The 22,863-nt window shown below is 43.9% G+C and overlaps 1 protein-coding gene, 1 long non-coding RNA gene and 1 pseudogene across 3 annotated transcripts in view; 2 read left to right on the plus strand and 1 right to left on the minus strand.

The window, feature by feature from the left end:
* Window positions 1-3,638: 3,638 nt before the first annotated feature.
* LOC126541830 (uncharacterized) lies at window positions 3,639-8,530 on the minus strand. The gene is made up of 3 exons (XR_007601725.2): window positions 8,223-8,530; window positions 7,986-8,154; window positions 3,639-3,804 (listed from the first exon to the last, which is right to left on the minus strand). It is a non-coding gene; the product is annotated as an uncharacterized lncRNA (long non-coding RNA).
* A 9,347-nt stretch (window positions 8,531-17,877) lies between these two features.
* On the plus strand, window positions 17,878-18,082 carry LOC126542108 (U2 spliceosomal RNA; annotated as a pseudogene).
* Window positions 18,083-19,106: 1,024 nt separating this feature from the next.
* Window positions 19,107-22,863, plus strand: part of LOC126541820 (uncharacterized) — a 74,077-nt gene continuing 70,320 nt past the window's right edge. For both annotated transcript variants that reach the window (XM_055076951.1, XM_050188766.2), the window contains exon 1: window positions 19,107-19,560. In XM_055076951.1, coding sequence (XP_054932926.1) covers window positions 19,528-19,560 — 33 coding nt within the window. In that variant the 5' untranslated portion in view covers window positions 19,107-19,527. The remainder of the gene's footprint in view (window positions 19,561-22,863) is intronic.

Below are 22,863 nucleotides of genomic sequence, written 5' to 3' on the forward strand. Positions count from 1 at the left end.
TAAGAATTTAATTGGAATGCACCTGACCAGTGCTGCTTTGTGGTGCTTGCCACCAGTCCCTTGGACAGGGAAGACATATGAGAATCCCTGTGCATACACTTTATACGCAGTGGTGTGACCGCTTCCTTTGGGAAACTACCACGTTAGCGATATTGTGAGCGCAATGTGACTTTCCTTCATCTTCCTCATCCGTACGTAGTGTGTGTCGCTTCTTCCTCGCCATAGCTCTAGCTCGGCAAGAATAAAGCGGTTCCTTAGAAGTGGTGGAGGTGCTGGGGTTCTGCATACCAAGGACGTATAAGGTAACAGTGCTTGTGCCTTTAATATGTCTCATTCGATCATTTTGAGACGTGGTGGTGTTCATGCGTTAGCACAGTGCAAGGACATCCACAATGTAAGAGGTACATGATTCTCGAATTGTATACTCTCTCTGGGCTTTTCTCGCGACCTCAGCACAAGTAGTGGGAGCATCAAAAAACTGACAAAGCTGGTGCATGAATGTTGCCCAGTGTTGGTGTTCCTTGGTGTTGAAATGATCCTTCCTTTCTCTAAATCCAAGGGCGAGATCTTGCATTTTGAATGTTTGCTTGCGCTCTCATTATTCGCCTTCACCATGCTTTCGTCAGCGGTCGTCTGCTTGGTGAAGCGGGAGCGCCTATTGAACACTGCCTACTCACTGATGTAGAAGGTGAAGCAAACAGTCAGAAAGCTAGAAGCTTGCGCAATCTCATCCCAGGTTTTTAATCCAGTTCGACATTGAAGCATCCTGGTAGTATTAAAGTACTTTAGAATGAGGTTCCAGAAGCATTGCTAAGTTTTCCACTTGGTGAAATTTGTAGTTTGGAAACAATTTAGGCTCTTAGCAAGATTAGTAGTGAACAGAGGTTTTCACATGGCGATTGGTGTTGTCCAAATGCATGAAGAGGTCACAGTACGAGTACTTAAGCTGATAGTGTCGGGTAACCATAAGCACCAGCAGGGGCCCCGTAACAGTGTCCCCTTTAACTTCAGATATGCTTCACTGCATGATGCTAAATAAGCTTCGCCGCATAACACGACTCTGCTGCAGTGAAGGTGACTTAAACCGACAACAGCCGAGAAGGTGCAAACAGCACTGCGCTGCCTGGTTCTTGCTGTTGGCCTTTTCTTCTTTTCACAGTGTCCTTACTGTAAGTGCACTCCAGAGTTACAATGCAGGAATATGCATGTGTGCATAAGCTTTCATTCAAGAGTAACTCATGATCATAAGTTATGTCATCATGGTTTCGTACCATGTCACGGCATCATAAGTGAGACATAATAAAGAAGCCCTCAAAGTCTGCGGGAGAGACTAATCTTTTGTGCGAGATTGTGCTATCCTTGCTGCACGCAGTGCAATATTATGTGACTCTCATGTCTATGGTGGCATTGTCGATTATGAATGTTTCCTTACTGCGTTAAAAAAATGTGTAGTGCATCTTTCAGATAATAATGGCATTATAGCTTCAGAGTTGTTCAAGTTTGGGGTACTCGTTCACTAAAAGTACATTATCAGAAAAGCTTTAGAATGTCTAGGTCATAATTGCATTTGAAGAACTATGTCTCCCTACACATAGCAATTGGTAGCTTACTGTGTAATGTTGAAGGTGGTTTTTATTCGTAGGCCCTACGCAGAGAGCAGCAACACAATGCCTGGCATGTGACCAGGGTTCGTCACAGTGTTTGCATTTCCAGTGCTCGTAACTGATTCCAAGCATAAATTTGCTTTATGAATTCCTTGTAGACAGAAGGTGCTTGAATATTGGTTGCATGAAATGCTCCAATGCACACTGTATATGTACAGGGTGTCTTTTATTACCATACAGATTTTCTTGTTTTAAAGTTATGAGCGCAGCAAATGTGGCATTCTTGCAGAGGAATTCCTCTATTTTGGAACTCCACAAATTTGGAGGCAGTCACATTTTATAGCACTCTCATTTCTTACAAATCTTGAAAGTTGCACCTAATTCAAGATATTCATCATTGAATTTCACTGGTAAATCGAGGCAATATGGGAACCGAGTGTGCTGGGAGCACAGAAAAGAAGGTCCCACTACCTCATCAGATGGAAACACCCCCGACAACAGGCTCGAGAAAGTCTGAAACAACATCTTGGCCAGTCATTGTAGCAGCTGATACGACACACTTTGCCTGGCAAGCATGTGCATCAGTGTGCCGTGTCAGGCTATCATTTAAGCTTTGTCCCACACTTCTTGACAGGGCACTGCCGCCTGATGTGGAGCAGGATGCACCAAGTTTTGATTGTACTCAATTGAGCGCGATAATGAATATTTCAAAATAAGTGCAATTTTCGAGATTTCGAAAAAGAAAGGGTGTGCGTTCACATGCGACTGCCTCCAAATATGCCATTTAGAAGGCTGCCGCCAAGTTACTAATAAAAAAGTGACTGAATTTTTCAAAATTAATTTTCTGAAACTCGCATTAGCAGCAAAGTGTGTCCTCCTCACCTAGAAACTCCTTTGCAAGAACGACAGGCTCTCTGTGCTCAAAACTTTTTGCTAAATATCTGCATGGTTAAAAAAAAACTAGATATGCATAATTGTTAATGTATGAAAATCGTACACTATCACTTTTCAAAATTTTTGTCCTATGCAACACCAGAAAAATTGGAAATAGAAGCTTCAGGTGACCTATCTGATGTGCAAGTTGCATGGCCATATTATTGTTTTAATTTTTCGCTATTACCTTTTACTGTGATGTCGCCACTGCAGCAGCTCGATGGCTGTGGCTTTTCATTCCAGGTCACAAAGCTGCACCCAGGTAGAGGCAGAATCCAAAAATGCTTGTGTACTTAAGTATAGCTAGTCATGTAGCCCACGAGTTCCATATTTTTTATTGGGATTGAAGAGTAACGTTTGTGCTGTATCCCTCTATTTCAGACTAAATAATGTGCATGCAAAATTATATCTTCATTACACCAATATCTGTTGTGCGTTGATTTTCTGATGTCCTTGCATTTGCTATAGCAAGGATTTTTAAAAATCAGCCACAAAAGAAAAAATAAATGGTCAAGGAACGAAGTGGTGTGTAGCAGCTCCCTTTTTTTTAATCGGCGGCAAGTTTTGCACTCGTGTGTTAGCAACACTGTTTCGCCAGTTGTGTAATTCAAAAGAAAAGTCACCTTTCTGCTTTGGAACTTTGTGGTTTTGTTCTGCCAGCTGCTTGACCAACACAAGCAAAATGTACTTTGGATATTCCACAAATTCATTCTGTATGCATCTGGTACAATAAAATTTGTTTCAAGAATGGACAAATGCAGTGATGGTTAATTGAAAACTGCAACATGCAGAGTTTCATGCTTCATTAATTTTCTCAGCCCCAAAGAAAGCATGCGAGGTTTGAAAATGTATCATGTGACATTAGTGCACTCGGTCTAGAGAACTGATTAATGCTGCACATACATTGAACATGGTGGCCATGACCATCCCTCATGAATTGGCATTCCCTGCCTAAACCACCTCACCAAGACAGCTTGTTAACAGCAAGAAAGCTGACGGGGCTTCCAAGAATTTCTATGCACTATTTATTACTATCGCCCTACTGAAATTGCTCCATTGCTTTGCTGACAATTGTCTTGACAAAAGTGGAAGCCGAATCGGTTGAGGTCGATCAGTTTTATTTACATACAACCTATTATAAAGTGGACCTTTCTTCGCCTCTTCAACTGTTCCCACAGCTGCTGCTGCCATCTTGCACGCCAAATCGAGGAGGAGGGCAATGTACATGGCAGGTGCATGGGAGGATTTTCCAAGGAACTCTGGAAAGCTGTAATCAGATTGTGGGCAAAGTTAAAAACTTAAATACAAAAAGGGTGTAGAGTATTGCAACCTTGTACATGTTGATCACACCACATGTTTCAGCTACAGCTATAAGTGCCTTGCCTCATCAACCAAGCTACAGTTCTTGCAATGTTACACTTTGTGATACTCAGTATGAATTGATAAGACTAGCTGCTATTCTAGTGGTTGTGCAGGCCACAAGGGAACAGTGCCTGGCCTTTGTGCTTGTATGTGTCAATTTCTCTCTTTCAGTCTCGCCCAAGCCACACCAAAATGTTATCCACAAGTGTCGTGCCAAAATGGCCTGGCGACATTTCGTATTAAGCCGTTTGACCCATTTATTGCACTGATGCACACAGTGCAACCAAATGAAGGAAATGACATCGCCTAGGTGATTATTAAATTACCCTTCTAAAATACCACAAGAGGAATTTTGCTGTGGCAAGAGCCTTAGCAAAACCATAAGAGACACAAAAATGAAGGAAAAGCGACACCTTCAAGTTCCCGCACCGACTCACCATGAGAAGCACGAATTTTGGCAGTGTCTGCTTGAGCTTAGTTATTTGGAGATACATGCAGTTGAATGCTTTTACAAGCATTGAGATGCCCCACTATGCTAGCTTGCCTTTTATGGCTATAGAAAGTTGTATACTGCCACAAGTCTGCCTATTCTTCCGATTGGAATCTATATTGAAGCTGCTTTGAGCAACGGGCGGTATTCTATTTCAGCGCTAATGATACATTGACAGTAGTGTGCCTGGAAGGAATAGACAAAAGCATTGCAGAAGCTGCAGCACTTTGTGCTCGCTGAATGATCATACGAGAAGGTAAAGATGCCATCAGAAAGCATCCTTCGTATAGAGTCTCTTTAAAAGAAAAATACTACATCTAGACATGGTGACAGTTGTGGTGGCAAACTAAAAATATTATAATGATAGTTCAAGGTGTGGTATGGCATGTTTATGCTATTTCTGAAAAAATAAACACGGCAAGTGTGTCCATGCCAACAATTGAGACAGGATGTGCAGATGCAAAGCTGCAATACAGCACCACGGCGTCAAAAGGACAGTATGCAAGTGGTGGTCCAGCATCAAAACTTCAATGTCCCTACACTACAAACTTCAATGTCCCTACACTACAACACTAGGAGGCCATGCTGCATGACAGAAGCCTGTGTGGCCAGCAGGCACTGCTCTGTCGGGCACAGGACGTGGCAGCAACTATTTCTGCTAAGGATTCAATAAACGGATTTCTCTACCTCACCCGCCATGCGATGCGCCGTGTGAGGGAATGACAGTGCCACTACTCTCACAGGATATGGATGGTGCACAACACCACCTTGAGCATCGGAGCGCACGTCTGCCTATGAGCTCTGTGTACTACGAACACAAGTGGTGCATGCAAGGTAACATTTAACATATCACTGCCAAATGCCATCAATGAACACAAGCAGCAAAGAAAGCTGCTTACATAATTTTCACAGTGTGTCGGATCTGCATATTTTTTACATCCTGTCTGCATGCCGCATTGTTCATTTGTTCGTCACTGCTAAAAAGTGCATCTATCTTCATAAAAATAAAGCAGTTAGATGTTTCTCAATGAGCCGTAAGTATTAAAGTTGCTCAACAGGGTAGTCTACTGAATTGATTGTATTTGAGTACTGCAGGCCTAGTTGTTTCTTTGTGCCTCGGCACTAGTTAGCTGAAACACCCTGTATAGTGGATGGCTTGCCTGGCTGCCCGCACCGCCGAGGCGGAGCATGTAACGTTTTCGTGGCGCACTTGTCGCCGTCTCGTGGCACCGGTCGTCCATCCTTATCGCGCAGCACACGCCAGCGTCGTCTGGTGTTCTGATTGGCCGCGGCAAATTGGACAGCTCTGGTGGGCGGGAAAAGTGGTCCGCAAGCGATCGGGCTTGCCGCCTCGTTTAACGCCTACTTTTATCCCCTGGCCAAGAGCTTTGCCCGGTTTAGCCGCTCCGTCTTTGGTGTGAACGTGCCTTTAGAGTAAAAAATCAACAGCTTACGCTTCCACATTTTTTGCTTGGTAGCTGCATTCAATTTGCTTGCTCCTAGTCTTTTAGATGTCTAGGCTCCCCACATTTTAACGTGGATGAATAGTGCACAAATCAGAAAGACGAGTTTCTGTGGCCTAGCCTTCTCACACTTGCAAGGATACCAGCCAAAGTTGACCTATTTTTCTTATGGGGTGCCCACTGATTATGAGGATGCTGACATCGAAGGATCTCAAGTGGTTCTCTAGCATTTTGGTGACAGAATACAGTAATGCCGAGCTACAACGGACTTGATATCTGTCAGCACCAATGAACGCAGTAGTTAGTAGTCTCACTAAATTGAGAGTTCAGCCCAACAGCAGATGGACACCAGTGGTTTGAATCCCCATGCTGGCAAATTTAACTGGCTGAAATCAAGCATCTAAAAGACACGCACTTAGTTCCATCCCTTCAATCTGTGAGCATAATGAAGATCAAAGGTCAGGTTATGTGGCTGCAGCACCTTCTGTTCATGCAGCATACCTTTACTTTTCTTTACCAAGACACTTAGCATGCACATACCTTGTGTGCAAGCCACATCTATTTACAACAGAAACAGCGCTTTCCAATCGCGAGCAAAAGTTTGGAGGTAAAATATGGTAGAATTTTTTGTCCAGCCAACGCATGCACGCTGAAATCCAAGTGGTACAGCCAATATGTGCCTGTTCAATCACTGCAATGCATTGAGACACTTCGAACAACGCACGGCTGTACCAGAAAAAGTTTAGATGTTTTTCACTAATGCAAGCTTTCGAGTAGCTCGAACGTAAAGTGGCCTGTGTGTTATTGCTATTCAGCCGGAGTGCAATAGGAGCCAGTCAAATTGGTAAAACATGAAGTCAATGTGCACACAAAGACTATGTGTACCCTTGCATGACTTTGTGCCACAGGTAGCTAACAGCTTCCAATTCACAGTCCTTGTAATATGCTTGTGGCCGCCATCTACAGTGATCTATTTGATTTAACGGGGATGTGTATGTTGGCTGAAAACAAGAAAATATGCTAGAAAATGTATTAACACCGATGGATGCAATATGTCCTTTCCGGTAGTTTCGCAAGGGGGAAACTGTAATTCGAACTTTATGGCAGCGTGCACCGCACAGCTGCACCTCATTTTATATTCTCGCGCATGCGTCAGTGTTGCCACAGCTGTCTGTAGTGACACCCTCGCGTGCATTTCTTGTTCAAGCTTTGTTGAAGGGTTTGAAGAAATGAAGGCAGTACGGTGTTGCTCATTTCTCCTTTTAGTATCCTGCTGCTTGCGGAGCATAGTAGCGCCTGCAACTCAGTCCTCAATGCGACCTTTGAATAGTGTGTGCATCTTAACCCTTTCATAGACGCAAGCAGAGAACAGGCCGCTTTGTGTCCGAGACATTACAAGTGCTTTTTTTTATGAACCATTTTTTACATAACGTAAAATCTCAAAGCTGACTACGATTCAGTAATCGCAAAAAGTGGGAATATTACGTCCCACTATACAGCCTCAAGGCCCGTTTCTACCTACTCGTGGTCACCTGTAATGTGATTAGAAGCAGCCGGAGTACCCAGTACATTATACATTGTTTGTGCATGTTTTCATTATACTTACTGAGCATGCTTTGTATGAGAATCGTCAATCAGGGCTTTCCAATATCGCAAGGGTTCTTAGAAAAAAGATGCTTCTTGAAAATTCTTGAGGGCTCATATGTAGCAGCTCGCATATGTAGGAACGCGATTTGTTCGCGATGCTAATAATTTGATCAACTGTTTTGGTAGCTGTGGGTACGAGAAATTTAGACACCTAACCGCACCAAAATTCAGCTATTATGAAAACGCGGAATTTCGATAAAAAAAGTCCATTTGCCGCTGTGGTAGTTTGAAGGAAGGCGACAGAATAAACTAAACATTGTAGAAAGGGAAGTAAACAATCTGTGCTTAACGCGCACAGTATGTACGGCAACACTTGCTTTATTCACCGCAGTAATGCCACCCTGTAATGGAGACACAACTACGACAAACGGTCCGCATTTCTTCCGCAGCGAGAAAGAGTGAAACATTTTTTACCGAGTCAGAAATAAGCCAAGCGTGTTCCTGACGGTATGTAACGGCATGCCGCTGGAAAAAGGGGGTCCATACCTCGGGGTTCAAATTCCGCAGACACGGCATGCGCTTCAGCGTAGCCGTCAATTTGCGGTTGAGCAAGCGACGTTTTTGCATTTTCTATTCCGCATCAGCATCTTCTAGGCAGCGAGGGAGCACCTTGAAAACCAGCACGACGGGGGCCGTCTCGTTGAACAATCAAGGCCTAAAATTAAAAAAAAACACAACTATTAACGCTTATTGTTTCAAATTTTGTGATTTCAGTAGACTTACCTTGATGTTGTCGCACATTTCTTGTGGATACATGTTGCTTTCAAGGTCGTTAACGCCAACATAAAGAACGGCGAAATCGACACGCTCGAAGCGCATCGTGGAGACAGCTCACGCCAGCCGCACTGCATTGTAGCTAGCAAAACTGAATGTGCAGGCTTTTATAGACTCAATTAGGCGCAGGCGCGACCTATTTAAGAATTTAACCTGACTCACCGACAATCACGCCGCGCAAGGACGGCATGACTGAACACGATCCAGCGAGGCGTAACAAGACCACGCGAACGAACCTACGTGAGCCAGCAATGGCCGCATGTGGCTGGCAGAAACCACAGGGATTTACCATCGGCACCTAGCAGCGTCTTTCCCTAGGCGTAGAAGTACCTATCTGGGGGCAGGGAGTACGCCACTGGCACACGTCACATCCGGTTTGCCTCCAAACCGGGTACAGCCAGCCTGCGGGGAGACGCTTCTCTTTAACGTACACCAAATGCACGGTACATAGGCGCTTTTGCATTTCGCCCCCATCGAAACGTGGCCGTCGCGAATTCAACCCGCCAAAGCCACAACTCCACCACGGCGGGTAATATGACGAAGAAGGCTTTCGTTCATAAGCGTTTCACTCATGCGGGGGCACGTGCGCGTGACGGCACGATAATTCTCTCATTTTAGGAAGCTCGCTTATTTCACGCAAAATAATATTGTCGCGCGTGCACGACCTGTACTTTATACCGGGTGATAATTTTTAAGGTTCCCCGAATTTAAAAAGAAATCGCTTGTGGCAAACAGCTTTCTTGCACTGCTTAATCGATCTGTACTACTCGAAGAGGTGGACATTAACAGCATAGAAATAGAAACACACATTGCACTTATTAACAATCAGTCACGAATAATTAATAACTTCACGGCACATATTGCAATTTAAAGTAAATCGTAACCGGTGAGTTTGCAAGCCGTATCCACCTGGAATTGGCCTCCGGTATGGAGCCAATTTCGAGGTATTATTTCCCCAAAGTGTGGGACGAAATACATGGGTTTTCCAGTTACTTCTGTGCTTCAATGCACAAAAGAGCGTTTGGTTTAAAAAGTAAGCGGAACAACAGTGCCTCTCTTACGGCGACTTTGATGGCGCATATATCCAAACTGGTGTCATTCTAAATTAATTCCAATTGGACACGCCTTGCAAACTCACCGGCTACAATTCGTAAATCGCGATACGTGCTGTAAAAGTAATTAATAAATCGTTAATTAGTGACTTTTTAATTAGTCGATTCATGTGTTTCGATTTCTCGTGCAAGTATAATGTCCGCCTCTCTGAATAATTAATCCAAGCTGAAGGACTGGAATCCTCTTATCTAGCTGCAACAGGTGATCATTAAAAATTCCGGGAAACTTAAAAAAGTGATCACCCTACATATGCGGAGACGCAACAGTTTCATTTAGAGTTACAAAGTGCAGTTTTTAAAAACGATGACAGTGCTTGAGAATATATGCCAACATGCACGCTGGGCCCGAAGTTCACCAAGGAAGAGTGAGACGGGCTCCTGCGAAGTGCCGTCTTTGAGGACCAAATCCTGGCCGTCCAGCACGCCCGCGATCGGGTCGACAGGCAGCCTGTCGACCCGATCGCGGGCGTGCTGGACGGCCAGGATTTGGTCACCTGTCTAATCCCATGACGGTACTGACAGGTCTATAGACCTGTCAGTACCGTCATGGGATTAGACAGGTGCGCGTTTTATCGCGTTTTGCTGGACCCAATAAAAGTTTATTCACTCACTCACTCAACATGCACGTGATTCAGCGCAGACTCGCCTCTATATGGAGCTGTGCTGGCTAGTGTGTAGGCTCCGTATGATCGATATTAATAGAATTGAACGGTGGTTGAGATATATTACATATAAATTACGAACTTTGCGGAACACTAACATATCCGTCACTTTGGGTCAATGCTGAAATAAGTTAACCCTCAACCATCACTTAAATTAATCTGGTTATTCGCAGCAGCCGATCGAAAGCGCCTGCCGCGAATGCACTCGTCCATATTTCACAGTCGCGTACATGAGTTTGTGAGCCATAAAAATTTTGTGAAGAACCTCGCCATGTCAGCCAGCGTCTAAATAGTTCGCTGTAAACGCTTGCTGTAGCCTCACACCTGCTAATACATACGTAGTCCTGCATTCGCTGGGGCCTGCGGCACTCGATCGCGGCTGTTTAATTTATGAGCGGTCCAAGCGCTCACATATATTATATGCCCAGACGTACCGCAAATATCGATTAGGTGTACCAGCGTGATATATATATATATATATATATATATATATATATATATATATATATATATATATATATATATATATATATATATATATATATACTCTCTCATATCTGGCGTTGTTCTTGGTGTATTTATCCGCTAAGAGTTTGCGTACATATATATAGTTAAAACGTTTTCATTGCCTATATAAATTAATTTAACATTTAGGTTAGTCCAGATCCTAAATGTTAAAGGGACACTAAAGTGAAAAATGACTTCTGCATCAGTAAATGACCGTTCTACAACACCAGAAACACCACTCTTACAACGATTAGACGTTTGGTAAGCCAGAAAAAGCGCAAGAACGAAATACGGGTGGCGACGCCTACTTAAGTTCCCGCACCTGGGGCTGTGACGTCTTGAATTTTGATGGCATCTTCTAGGGCCTACTAATTATATATAGCCGTACAGATTGACTACATTGTGCTCTAAAGGAACCAAATATTAAACATGGCAAGTTTCGGGAACCTTTATTCAGCCAACGCGGCCCAAATGCGAAAACATACTTTGGCATCCCTGACGTCATGTTGACGCACCGGCACTGGGGTTTCGGCGCGAAATTCAAATGCTGATACTTGGACCTTCATTTTCTCATCTAATAATCAAACTATTTTTTTGAAATGACTGCCTGCAAGGTTCTCAAACAATGCCTCATTAGTGTAAACTGATTTATTGTTTCGCTTTAGTGTCCCTTTAGATGAATTCATATAGGCAATAAAAACGTTTTAACTATGCAAACTCTTGGCGGATAAATACATCAAGAACAACGCCAGATATGAGAGCAAACACCAAAAGACTGCAGTCAAGGATCGATTTCCAAATGAATTCTTTAACTGAAGCTGTAAAGTCTTCGTATCATCGCTGAAGTCTGCAGAAGTTTACGCGGAGGCTGTTGTAGCAATTTCAAATAGCTTGTCCGCCAGCTGCCGAGGCTCTTGCTCGTTCCGCCACGCTACAAGCTTCGGTAATAATTAAGAAATTCGCCACATACTGGCTCTTTCCATGGAGCATATATGTATATGTTCACTCGGTTCCTGAAAATATGTACCTCGACATGTCTTCTCGTACTTTTGGCGGTCGCTCGATCGTTTGTGTATTCCCCATACGAGCATGAATTCTAATTAAATAAATATGACCGTTGTCATAATCCGCACGGGACAGGATAGTTGTTTGGCTGGAAGTGCGCTGAACGTAAATTTTGACACCATTAAGAAACACACACATTAAATACTCTCATGACAACTATGGGGGGGGGGGGGGGGGGGTTCAAGTATTCCGTGCCTAGCGGACTGTCCCTTTCCATTAAGGCTACTGCTGACGTGATGATTGGCTGGGCTGGGTTACGAGCGCGAAGGAGACACCCCTAAACACAGCCCTAAAGCGCTGGCTTTACTCACCCTCACATCCTACCTCCTTCTCACTCGTACAGTTCCAGCCAATCAGCAACGGCCGAATTGTACAGTACACTATAGGTGGACCCAACGTTACTAGACTAGGTGGACCAACGCCTCCTCTGTTTAATAAAGGAGGCGCTGGGAGGACACTTCATATATACCAAGGTTGAAGACTGGGCGTGTTGGTATAGCATATTAGAGGCTCGTTTGCGCAACATTTGGACGACACACACAAAAGAGAAACGCACACCACAGAGCGCTGCGGTGTGTGTTTCTCTTCTGTGTGTGTCGTCCAAATGTTGCGCAATCGAGCGTCTAATATCATATATACCATGAATTCACTTCCTTATACGAGACAAATGTTTTTTGGTATACAGAACTTATTATCAAGAACAATCGATCACGCCTACAGCTGATCATACATACGTGCTCCCCTCCTTTCCGTGCGTGTCCGTTTATATCGCAACATACACAAGCCTTGATATCTGTGCACCAAATAATTGGCGTCCGACGAACATCCAGAAAAGGCTGTAACAAAATGCACCAGTCTGCATATATATAGTCTTTTTGGGCACTGCGTGTATCTGTTCCTTTCAAATGGTACGTCTACGTGCATACAATTCCGTTCTACTACTGGGCAAACGTACAGACGACACGCATGAACGTACGTTGTGACAATCGCACGTCACGTAAAGGTATGAATTAGGAAAGAAACTGAATAAAGGGAAAATCAGACATCCACCCGTTCGTAGCAATTGCTACAAAGGAAACCCATACGGATTACTCGAAAGAAAAGCTTCAGAGTTGAAGAAAAATTCGTCCTGGTCCGGGACTCGAACCCGGGACCACCGCCTTTCCGGGGCAGCCGCTCTACCATCTGAGCTAACCAGGCGGCTAGCAGCTAGATGGCAGGGCGAAGTCGAATTTGTCGAAAACACGAAGCAAAGGCAAGTGTTTAACGTAGTAGTTCTACTACGTAGTTCTACTACTACGTCAGGAAAGAAACTGTACAAAAAAAGACGCAGCTGCTATTAAGTAAAGGGACGTGACAGTATCGCTGGCTGTCTTTGAGCAGGGCAGCTGCGATTCTGGGTTGGCTGTCCTAATTGAAGACCCCTATTGTTGACCACAGTTTCGAGCCATATCTCGAAAAGCGCTGTAGTCCTCTGGAGGATTAGCCCTGGCTGTGCCAGAGCTGTGACAGGTCACAATTGCACACATATAAAGCGAGGGGCACGGAACCGCAGCGGCGCTGGCTGATCGCTGCTAGGTGACGTAAACAGAACGTAGCCTGTTGGGGCGCGGCTACGTTCATATAATCATAAGGCAATATGACTAATAAAAATCGGGCCCCTCGGTTTCCTTTCTTCTCGTTAATTATACATAACGAGCCTCTCGAATCCGGCAGCTTTGACGTCTTTATATTTGCGTGGATTTATTGAGCAGTACATTGCGTTCACCCAAAAGAAGAAGGAAAAAAAAAGTTCACGTAGATGTGACGCTTGCGGCAGAAAGGATGTTCCACATCCACCGCTATGGTCGTGAGTGGTGACGCTAGCCAACATCTCAGGGTTAGTTCTAGTAGATAAACATAAGTACACCAGAAATACACCACAATAAATAAATACACCATCGTACGCGTTAGACGTGGGTTCGTAACCCACGTGCGTTATTGTGCAAGGGCGCTACAAGCGAACTGCATTGGGGCGGAGACGCGCTTTGCGGCATACTCAACGTAATTTCGCCGTGGGCGCCGAGGCCGATTGCGCGTGTGCGCTCTTATAACGGTGTTTTATTTCAACTGCAAATTTATATTGGCACCTTTTTGACGTATAGATATTTCAGGTATAGATTATACAGCATGAAGTCTTCAATTTTGCTGTCTTTGTCAAATGCGTCGTCTGCTAGCGAGCGCGCGTTCGTTGCGCGGACGCTGGCGGACGCATAGTTTCTCTTGCAGAAAGTCTGCGCAGTAAAATTTTTTCATGGTTTTACTTGCCTTGGCGCGCCCGCGACTCTTGTCGCCGGTACCAGTTGTGGCTTCAGCCAGGTGAACTGCTATTTCTAACATTGTTTTCTAAAAGTGATACGTTTAATTTTTGCCACAGAAGCGCCCATCTGCAACATGAAGTTACGTAAATAAGTGAGTGAGTGAGTGAAACAACTTTATTCGGTCCACAATAGACTCGAGTAAATTAACTCAACGTCCCCTGGCTAGGCCCACTCGGGGACTATCAGGTCAAACCTGACGGCCCTGTCGCGGGCCCTCTGGACTGTCAGGATTTGAGCTACGTAAGAAAATTTTATTGATATCGTGTCATGTTACGCGTGCTTCTTGTTGGTGGAGCATTGATCAGAGACAATTATCAGAGAAAAGAATATTAGTGAAATAAACCAGGTTTTTTAGTGGCACGGGGCGAAGAGATGCATGATGACCAATGGACATCTAGGTAAATCTAAGGGTACATATAGACACATATCCACGAGATATATATGTAAGAGGAAAATTGAAAAAGTGATTGAAAAAGTGAAAGCTCCCGACCGGAGTAAGCGTGTTTCTTCTAACAGCTGCACCAGCCCCAGGTGAGCCAATCAGCTTTCTGAGAAAAGAAATCAAGGCAATTATTGGACGTTAATATGAACAACAGTGTTAGGGAAAATAATATTACCCATGTTCTCAGACTGAACCGGGGGAAACCAGGAAGTCTTTACCAATATAATCTCAGTGGCTTGTCGGGCTATTTCCTTCACCGTGCCAGCAGGCGAAATGAAGTAGAAGCAAACGTTCTAATCGAAGGCTATTTGCTATTCATATCGTATTCGACTTCTGAATTCACTATTAAAAATTATCGAATCACCGTTTCCGTTCGAATTAACGCACGTTTGGAGTCTTGAAGGTGCACGAGGGCCGATGCAAGTGAGGACTCTTAATTATTCCGAATGATAGTACTGCTGTAGAGTCGTGGCTGTTGCGCAGAGGCGCTCCAGTTCCTCAGATAATTAATGCACGGCTGATAAACGATGTTCTGCTGAACAGGTTCCTAACTGTCATTCAATACAAACGCCCCGTTTCGGGGCAGCCTGTAAATCTGGCAACTTGACTCAGGCAAGGAAAACATTTTTGTGACAGTCTCGCCATGTCTGCAACTATAGATAATTAAAGCTGGGTGCCCAATGTGGTACCACACTTGTCTTCAACGAACACAAAATCTACAAATATCCCTACGTGTATGTGAAGCATGCCGTTTATTTATTTGCTTCATCATTGCCCTTATGATAGTGCACCGGATAACTGAAAGCAACCGTGTATAATACAGAAGCTGCATGCTTAGTTGAGCGGACGGACAGTTGGGAACGGCATTACGTTTAGGTGTGAAGTATAAGATAACGTAACATGAAGTTTTTCTCAGAAACCAGACGCAAGAATAATTTATTTCTTTTACACCACTAGAATATAGGCAAAGGACACAGCTACGGTCTTTTTTTTGCTATTTATTTAAACAAATACTGGCGTACGTTTTACGTCTGGCGGTATGATTGTGAGGCACCCTGTTCAGTACTCACCACCTGAGGTTATTTAACGTGCACCTAAACAAAAGTGCACGAGTATTTTTCCATTTCGTTCCCATGGAATTCCGCGACATGGTTTAAACCCGTGGGCCCGAGCTCAGCAGCGCAACGTCATATTACTCCGCATTCTATTACGCGAGGAAGACGGAAACATGAATGGAATGTTGCAGTTTATTTTGTCTATAAGATTACTTCCCGTAAATCTGAGTACATGCAGGGTGGCGGATGTGGCAGGTATCTTTAATTTGTTTGAAGCGGCAAGCAGAAAGTTTACGTATGTTTTTCCGCCTGCGTTTGGCAAGACCTACTGGTGGAAAACTATATGCGCAAAGATACACACGAGAGATAATGCTGCTTGAAGAACAAGAAAAATATTTGTCCTCCAAAGGGAGCCGTACAATAACATATGTAGTAGAATGAAAGCCGACACTGCGGCCGCAATGCACGCGCAATCACTAAGCGGCATTAAAAAACAAACAAATAAAATGAAATAAAGAATAGAAAGAAAGGCATCTATTCCGAAGGCATAAATAGATGTCATACAATTATAAACACCGTTTGAACGGTCTGAACGCATATACCAGCGTGCAAAGCGTTACGAACGACGCCGTCGAGCAGAATCGCCAGCTGTTTCCAACGGCGCGACTTTAATGCAGCCCAATCCACTTCGATCGCAGCGCCACCACAGTATTTTTCGTCCAGTGTGTCTACCAACCGGGAAAATTGGGGAAACCGGAAATTCTCAGGGATTTTGAGTAGTCTGGAAATACTCAAGGAACACTCAGGGCATTTGTGCTTCTATCAGGGAAAATTAGCTGTAATTTTACTGAAAGGGAACGAAAGTCGCGGTAATGCTGGCTCGATAACTAGAGGAATTAATCGTATACGACTTGTCGTCGACGCCGAGTCGTAGGCTGGGGCAGATGCCAGTGTGCAGTCAACTAGTAAACTAAAGCCCCTCCATTCACATTTTCACCGTCAGCCACCGACTTTCCGGATGCCCGATAATTCGGACGGCTTCGCGGCACCACTACAAGAACGTCTGAAATTTATCAGACGCAATTGGAACCCTTCGCCATCCGATTTTCCGGATTTTTGCCGTGACCGCAGGTCCGAAACGGCATTAATCAAAGCCACCATCGCTGCCGTTTTGTTTACCTCGCAGCCTCGAAGCGGCGCTCTTGCACGCAGAACCGCTGGCAGCCGTATCCACCACTGCGGCAACGCTAGGCCCAGCTGCTTCGACGTTCGCCAATAAGATTCTTGCCGTTGGGTGCCGTGTTTTTCATTGAAAGAATTCGCCGCTGTCAGAAATGGCCCCAACTCCGTCTTTGTGGTCCTCGCGATAGGTTTCGAAGCTTGGAAAGCACGATGCGTTGCATAATGCCGCTTTCCGAAAGTCAGCTTCGCATTAATACAGAAATGTTACGCTGTGAAGCTTACGCGAAAGTATTGCAGTCTAGCATAACAAGCGTGGGAAGGGTCAATTATGCGTGGGACACTGTATATGTACTCATTAATTATACACACGTGCGCCCGCCATCTCCTAGGAGAATCTGGAAAATCGGACATGTACAACTGACCAAGAGGACACTTCAAACGGTCTGTGGGGCGAACGCGCGGCGGAAGCAGGACGAGAACACAAAGGACATATGCATTGAGGAATGAATAATGGGAAAGGAAGTGTGCAGCCGCTTCTTTGAAAAAGCTTGAACTCAAAAAAAAAAGAAGTGTTGGCTGGCACCGAGATGCATTTGTCCCGTATTCCAACCAAAATAAACTCTTTAAAGCAATTAAACGCAACAGCTGAGGCGTTGTGCGCGGGCTGAGAGTATGTCAGGATAGTTGAGCTTGACTTATTTACCAGCTGTTGCGCGAGAATCTCACCTGTCGCTAAGTTCTGGCTTCATACCAATTAATGAGCTTGCTATCAGTTGATAGAAATAGCTCATATGCGAAAAATATTTGCTTCGGTATGCAACTCTTTTGTATTTGTATTTGAGAATGTTTGACTCGATTTGCAATGGGCTTTATCACTTTTTTTTCGAATAGCTTTTATTTGCTGTGCATTTCACTACCCCTCACTTCTGTTTTCTTTTCGAATAAAATAAACACTACTCGATCCTTAGTATTCAAACTGGACTAAGATCGTTTTCTTTATTTTTTTAACATGCTTAATTTGTCGAGTGACAGCTAGTGCATTGGGTGACATGGTGTCAGCCCGACTTGACACAAAACAATTAGTTGTGGGTCACTCAGGGAACCTTACAAAGACACTCAGGGAAAGCCTGGAAAACTCAGGGAATTTGGAAACGTCAACTTGCTAGACACTCTGTTCGTCCTTGCGCGCCTCACGGCAAAGCATGCGGCGCCACAGCCTCTCGTCCCACTCAACCGTATTCTAGCACACTTTGGTCTATAGTATCTGTTCTTATGAGCTTAAATTAATATCTGACAGGTTCTATTTGGACCCAGACTATTAAACTCATTTTTGTAATTTGGCGGAGTGTTTATAAGCCTGCTTAATTCATTTCCGCCGCGGGTCGGCCCGTTATTTCACTATCTCCTGGATCGGCCCACGGGTTTTGCACACGCCGAACAAAAATGCACGGAACCTTAGCCACAAACAGCTTCGCTGTAAAATTACCACCTTCCTAGCTGAACTCTGCACATGATGTGGGCTTCTTCTGCACGTTATCTAGGCAGTGGGCCTCTTCGATTATTCGTCCCAGGCAGTCTCAGAATGCCCGAGGCGGTGCTTTCAGCCAATGAGCGTTGCGTATGCGGCGTCTCGTGCATTCTATAGACAGACCGGGACGACAAATCGAATAGGCGCTGCATCAATTGAAGCATATATCTTTCAAGTGTTAATTAACCTACTTACGATAACGGTGTATCATGAATACAGTTCAAATTTTATTACAATTCAGCGCTACTGGCTGAAATATGTATATTGAAAACAAGAACAAAGGGTGCGTACATAAATAGATATATTAAAGAGAAATTGCCGTTGACCTGAACGCGGGCTTCTCCTGCATAATTATATGTAGGCAGTGAAACAAGCTTTCAAGTGATAATCGAGTTATTCACGAGCATGGTGTATATTTCTTTTCTTTTTAACAATTAACTTTAGTGCTACCGGCTTGAATATGTTTAGTGACAACGTCTCGTTTTACTTCTTGGAAGTTGTGTCTATCAAAACTTGTTTCAATTCCTATTGTGCTCTATATGAAGCCATGAACTTAAAAAAAATATGCTTAGCGTCACCTCATCACACCTTTAAACTGTCAAACGAGCAGTGCCACTCCTAACAAAAGCCCACGACAGAAAAAAATAAACTACAAACAATTCATAACCAGTGCGCATGAGACGCAGACCTGTCAATGCGTTTCCATGCACACGGCGCATTGATGAACTCTACAACGACGCCGTTGGCTTGTGTCAGCGCAATACCTGCTTTCTGCTAACATTTTACGCTCGCAGGGCAGGCTAAAGAGCTAGTACACGTACCATTTTCCAGAGACTCATGATTTTCGGTTCCGCTGCTGGCGCCTGCGAACAGCCTTAGACTGTGCAGGCAACCATGTGCTACTGTTTATGATGCTCGCCGCCCGTTCCCGTTGCTGCGACGATGTAACGAAACCGAAGGCATCGCCGTTCCTTGCAACAGTTGTGACCTTTGCAAAAACTCGGTTTAACTTGTGTGTAAGTGAGTGCTGTAGGCGTCATAAATATTGTCCTTCAGTCGAAGATGGCGCCGAAGAATGCTTATTCATGTCTATTTAGGCTTCCCACATTACCTGAGGACGGACTGTATAAAGTGCAGTGGTAGGGCTGGCTTGCTTCGATTTTCGTCGCCTGTTGTGCTCTGGGGCTTCTTCAAATTGCCAAAAATCGGGGCCACTGGATCCGAAGAATGGCTCTAAAGAATTTTCGGACTCCACCGGGACCCGCTTCATAAATGAAAAAGCGGCGTTACTGGCTTTTGTCCAAAACAGACTGCTTCCCTCCCACCCCTCTGTCGTGAAAAATGCTTTCCACTCGCAATGGCTCTGATAGCAAGGTAAGTGCCAAGATGTTTGTGATATGCGTAGTTGTAGATGCAAATGTGCATCGGGGCGTATGCATCCAATATAGGTTGGCGTGCTTCAAATGTCGATCTTGTGTGCCCTTCAACAGTTGACGTTCTTGGCGCAGCTCTGTATAAGCTTGCTTGTTCGTGAGGTTGTTCGAGGTGAACAGGTTCTTAGCACCAATAAATGTCCTTTTTATATACTGTGAGCAAAACATTACGTGTCTAACCAGAGAAGATAGGTCATTTTCTTTTGTCTTGGCGTAATCTTTAATATGGCGCGGTACACTGATAACTGTATGGCGAGTTTAGTGTGCGCACATTGAACGCTTTTTTTATCCAGTGTTTACGCATATACTGTAAACTACACTTCCATGAACATCCCACTACATATACGAGTTGTGCTTTTGCATATACGGCCATGATAATTGCTATATTATCTTCAGCGGGCACAATTGAAGTAACTCGAATCAGAATGTGTAAAGGATATTTTGAAAGAGAAAGAAATCAAAACAAGACAACTAACATTTTGCAATATTTTTATCGCAAGAAATTTAAGTACATTCGGGAAAAACGAAGCTGAGTTTTAATGTGTGTACAAATCACATGAGGATTAACTTCTTCAACTGTATGGTGAAAAACTTCGTAGCATATCAGCAATGAACATATTAGTTTGTCACAGTTCTAGGAGCTGTTTTCAATAAATGGGGTGAAACGATTAGTTGGCAAACAATGGAATTGCCAACTTGTGCATGTGTACACATAGAGAGAACAAGTAAATTTTGTTAACTTCATGGACCACGGACATCCTCAGATATAGACTCAGCACTAAGACACTTTCCAAATTTGGTTGTACCAGTCTGCAAGAGCAGATGCCTACAAAAGTATGGCCGTGTACTGTGTTGCGGTCAAAGCTGTTCAGTCTGCTATACATGAGCATCTTACAGTTGAAAGTCGATTTAACAAAGCGATGACCACGCTCAAATTATTTTGTTAGATCAAGAAGTTAGTAAAATCAAGTAAGGCATATTTCGGTTCTTCGAAATAAAGAATTGTAGTGTAGCAACACGTGAAAGCTACTGTGGCATTGTATTTGCTCCTAATCCAGCCATCTGTCACATAAGAAATCCCGTCCTGTTATTGTGAAGTTCACAAACTTCAAAACCAAAGAAAACTACTGTCTCTGCGCAGCCAATTCAAGCATAAGAACATCAAAGTGAAGAGTTTTCCGTTGTTACACGAATTGCGCGAAGAGAACTGACAGCATTCAGTAAGAGCTAAGCCTCTTCTGAACCTTTCAAATTGCGATATGATAAGTTAATCCTAAACGGAAAATCATATGTGTACAATGCCCATAGGCGCCGACTACGAGGGGGCTCCGAGCCGCCTCCAGAGTTTTCAGGGGGGTGAGGCTGTGCCCCTCCGGGCGCTTCCGAAGCCCCCCTCCCCCCACCCCCACACACCTTAAGTGCCATTACCAGAGCTTTGTCACTCACATAATTTGAGGTTTACTTTGACTTTCATCGACCTTTTCACTTGAAATTTACTGGGTCTAATAGCTTACTGCATCAATGTTGGCTTGCTTCAACATTGTTTTAAATAACCACTGTGAACAGCATGCACGCAAACAATATATTTAAATATACACGCAGGACAAAGTTTATTATATTTGAGAAAGAGATGGAGGTAGCCAATTAAAAATCATTTCTAAAGGTATGGATAGCCTATGCCTTGAGAATGAATATGTTGCTGTATGTTCACCATGCTTCAAATTACTTAGCATGCTTTTTTGACCATGGGAAAAACCTATAGACTTCAGTGGCCCCCTCAGCAGTCTTTTATCAATGGTGCGGGAAATGCACGTGAAAGTTGTGTGTTTCAGTATTGCTTCTCTTTCCAGTAAGCAATGCTAATGACTCATCAAAAAAAAAATTTCTAATAATTTGCAACATTTATTAGGGATGGAAACATCGTCATTTGCATGCAAAGGTCATAAATATATACAGGGGGTCCCAATTAACTATCATGCACCAAGATTTAAAGAAAAGAGCAATGCATTACTCGAAGAAAGCCTAGTGCATATTGTTTACAGTACAGTGGAGTAGCTGCCAGTAATTTTTTTCTTTACTGAGATCTAATTAGGTAATTCTCATTAAAGATCTAACTCGAGACATACTGACCTAATTATCAAAGTGTCAATGAGGCATTTGAAGGCACAGCCAAAAGATATCTAACTGCGGTATTTTCAGCAACGTACTAATTGCGTAAAATTTTTTTTTCCGACTGATAAGTAAACCCTGCAAAATATGGAGAATACCACGGGACTGCATTCCCACCTGGATCGTAAAGCAGTGCCCTCGAACAGGCTGCCTTTGAGTTATCCAGAACAAAATAATGAAAATAAAGAAATACATGGTGATCGAGCTGGTGCCTTATCTGCCGCGCACTGGCAGAAGTAACATGTCGCTATCAAAGCAGAAAGCTGGGCTAGTTGGTGTGTCATGATTATTCAAAAGAATAGCGCAAAGTAGCAGGGACAATGACAGAGAATACGACAGGACGAGCGCTAAACATCAACTGGTTTGTTACTGCGAACGAAGGTACATATATACATTTCGTTGGTGCATGCGCACACAGTGTTAAAAAAGTACAATCTCATTCTAATCAAAATGTGGCAGACTGTTCTGTAAGTACATTTTTTCTTTTTTGGACAAGGCAAGTGAGGCCGTGCTGACACAGTTATCACCTTCCCTGTCAATGTGATATGCCTCAGAAATCTCGCGCCCCCACCTTGTGCCTCCCCTCAGTTACATACGTGAACCTAATAGCAGTAACCACCTATCGGGCAAGAGTGCTATCCTTCGCCCTGAAGAATGGACTGGTACCGCCAGATGTGCAAGCCTTGTTCCATCCCTGCCAAGCGTCCGTGCGACATACTCGAAGAATCACCAAGATCTTCCGTGCCGAACTCTGGAGACACATCCGGTATTTCCACTCGTGCCTACGTGTGCATGCCGCGACTAGGACAAGCTGCCAGGTAACCTGTGACGCCTTGATGAGGACTTGGGCTAGGGAGGCAGCTAATGTTACCGAGTTTCTGTGGTCTTCTGGCCTGCCATCTTTGTGTGCTTGGAAAAAAGCAAAAGAGGATTCCCAAGATGTTCACAAGAAAAAAGTGTTGTGTTTAGCGGAATGTGGTCTCCCAGAAAATGTTGAAAGGGTTTTGAGCTGTGGGCCTAAATTTTGTAATGAGGTTAACGAGACACCGATCGGGCTCCTTACTATGGTTAGGAA

The sequence above is a fragment of the Dermacentor andersoni genome, chromosome 2, assembly GCF_023375885.2.
Source record: "Dermacentor andersoni chromosome 2, qqDerAnde1_hic_scaffold, whole genome shotgun sequence".
Lineage (NCBI taxonomy): Eukaryota > Metazoa > Arthropoda > Arachnida > Ixodida > Ixodidae > Dermacentor > Dermacentor andersoni.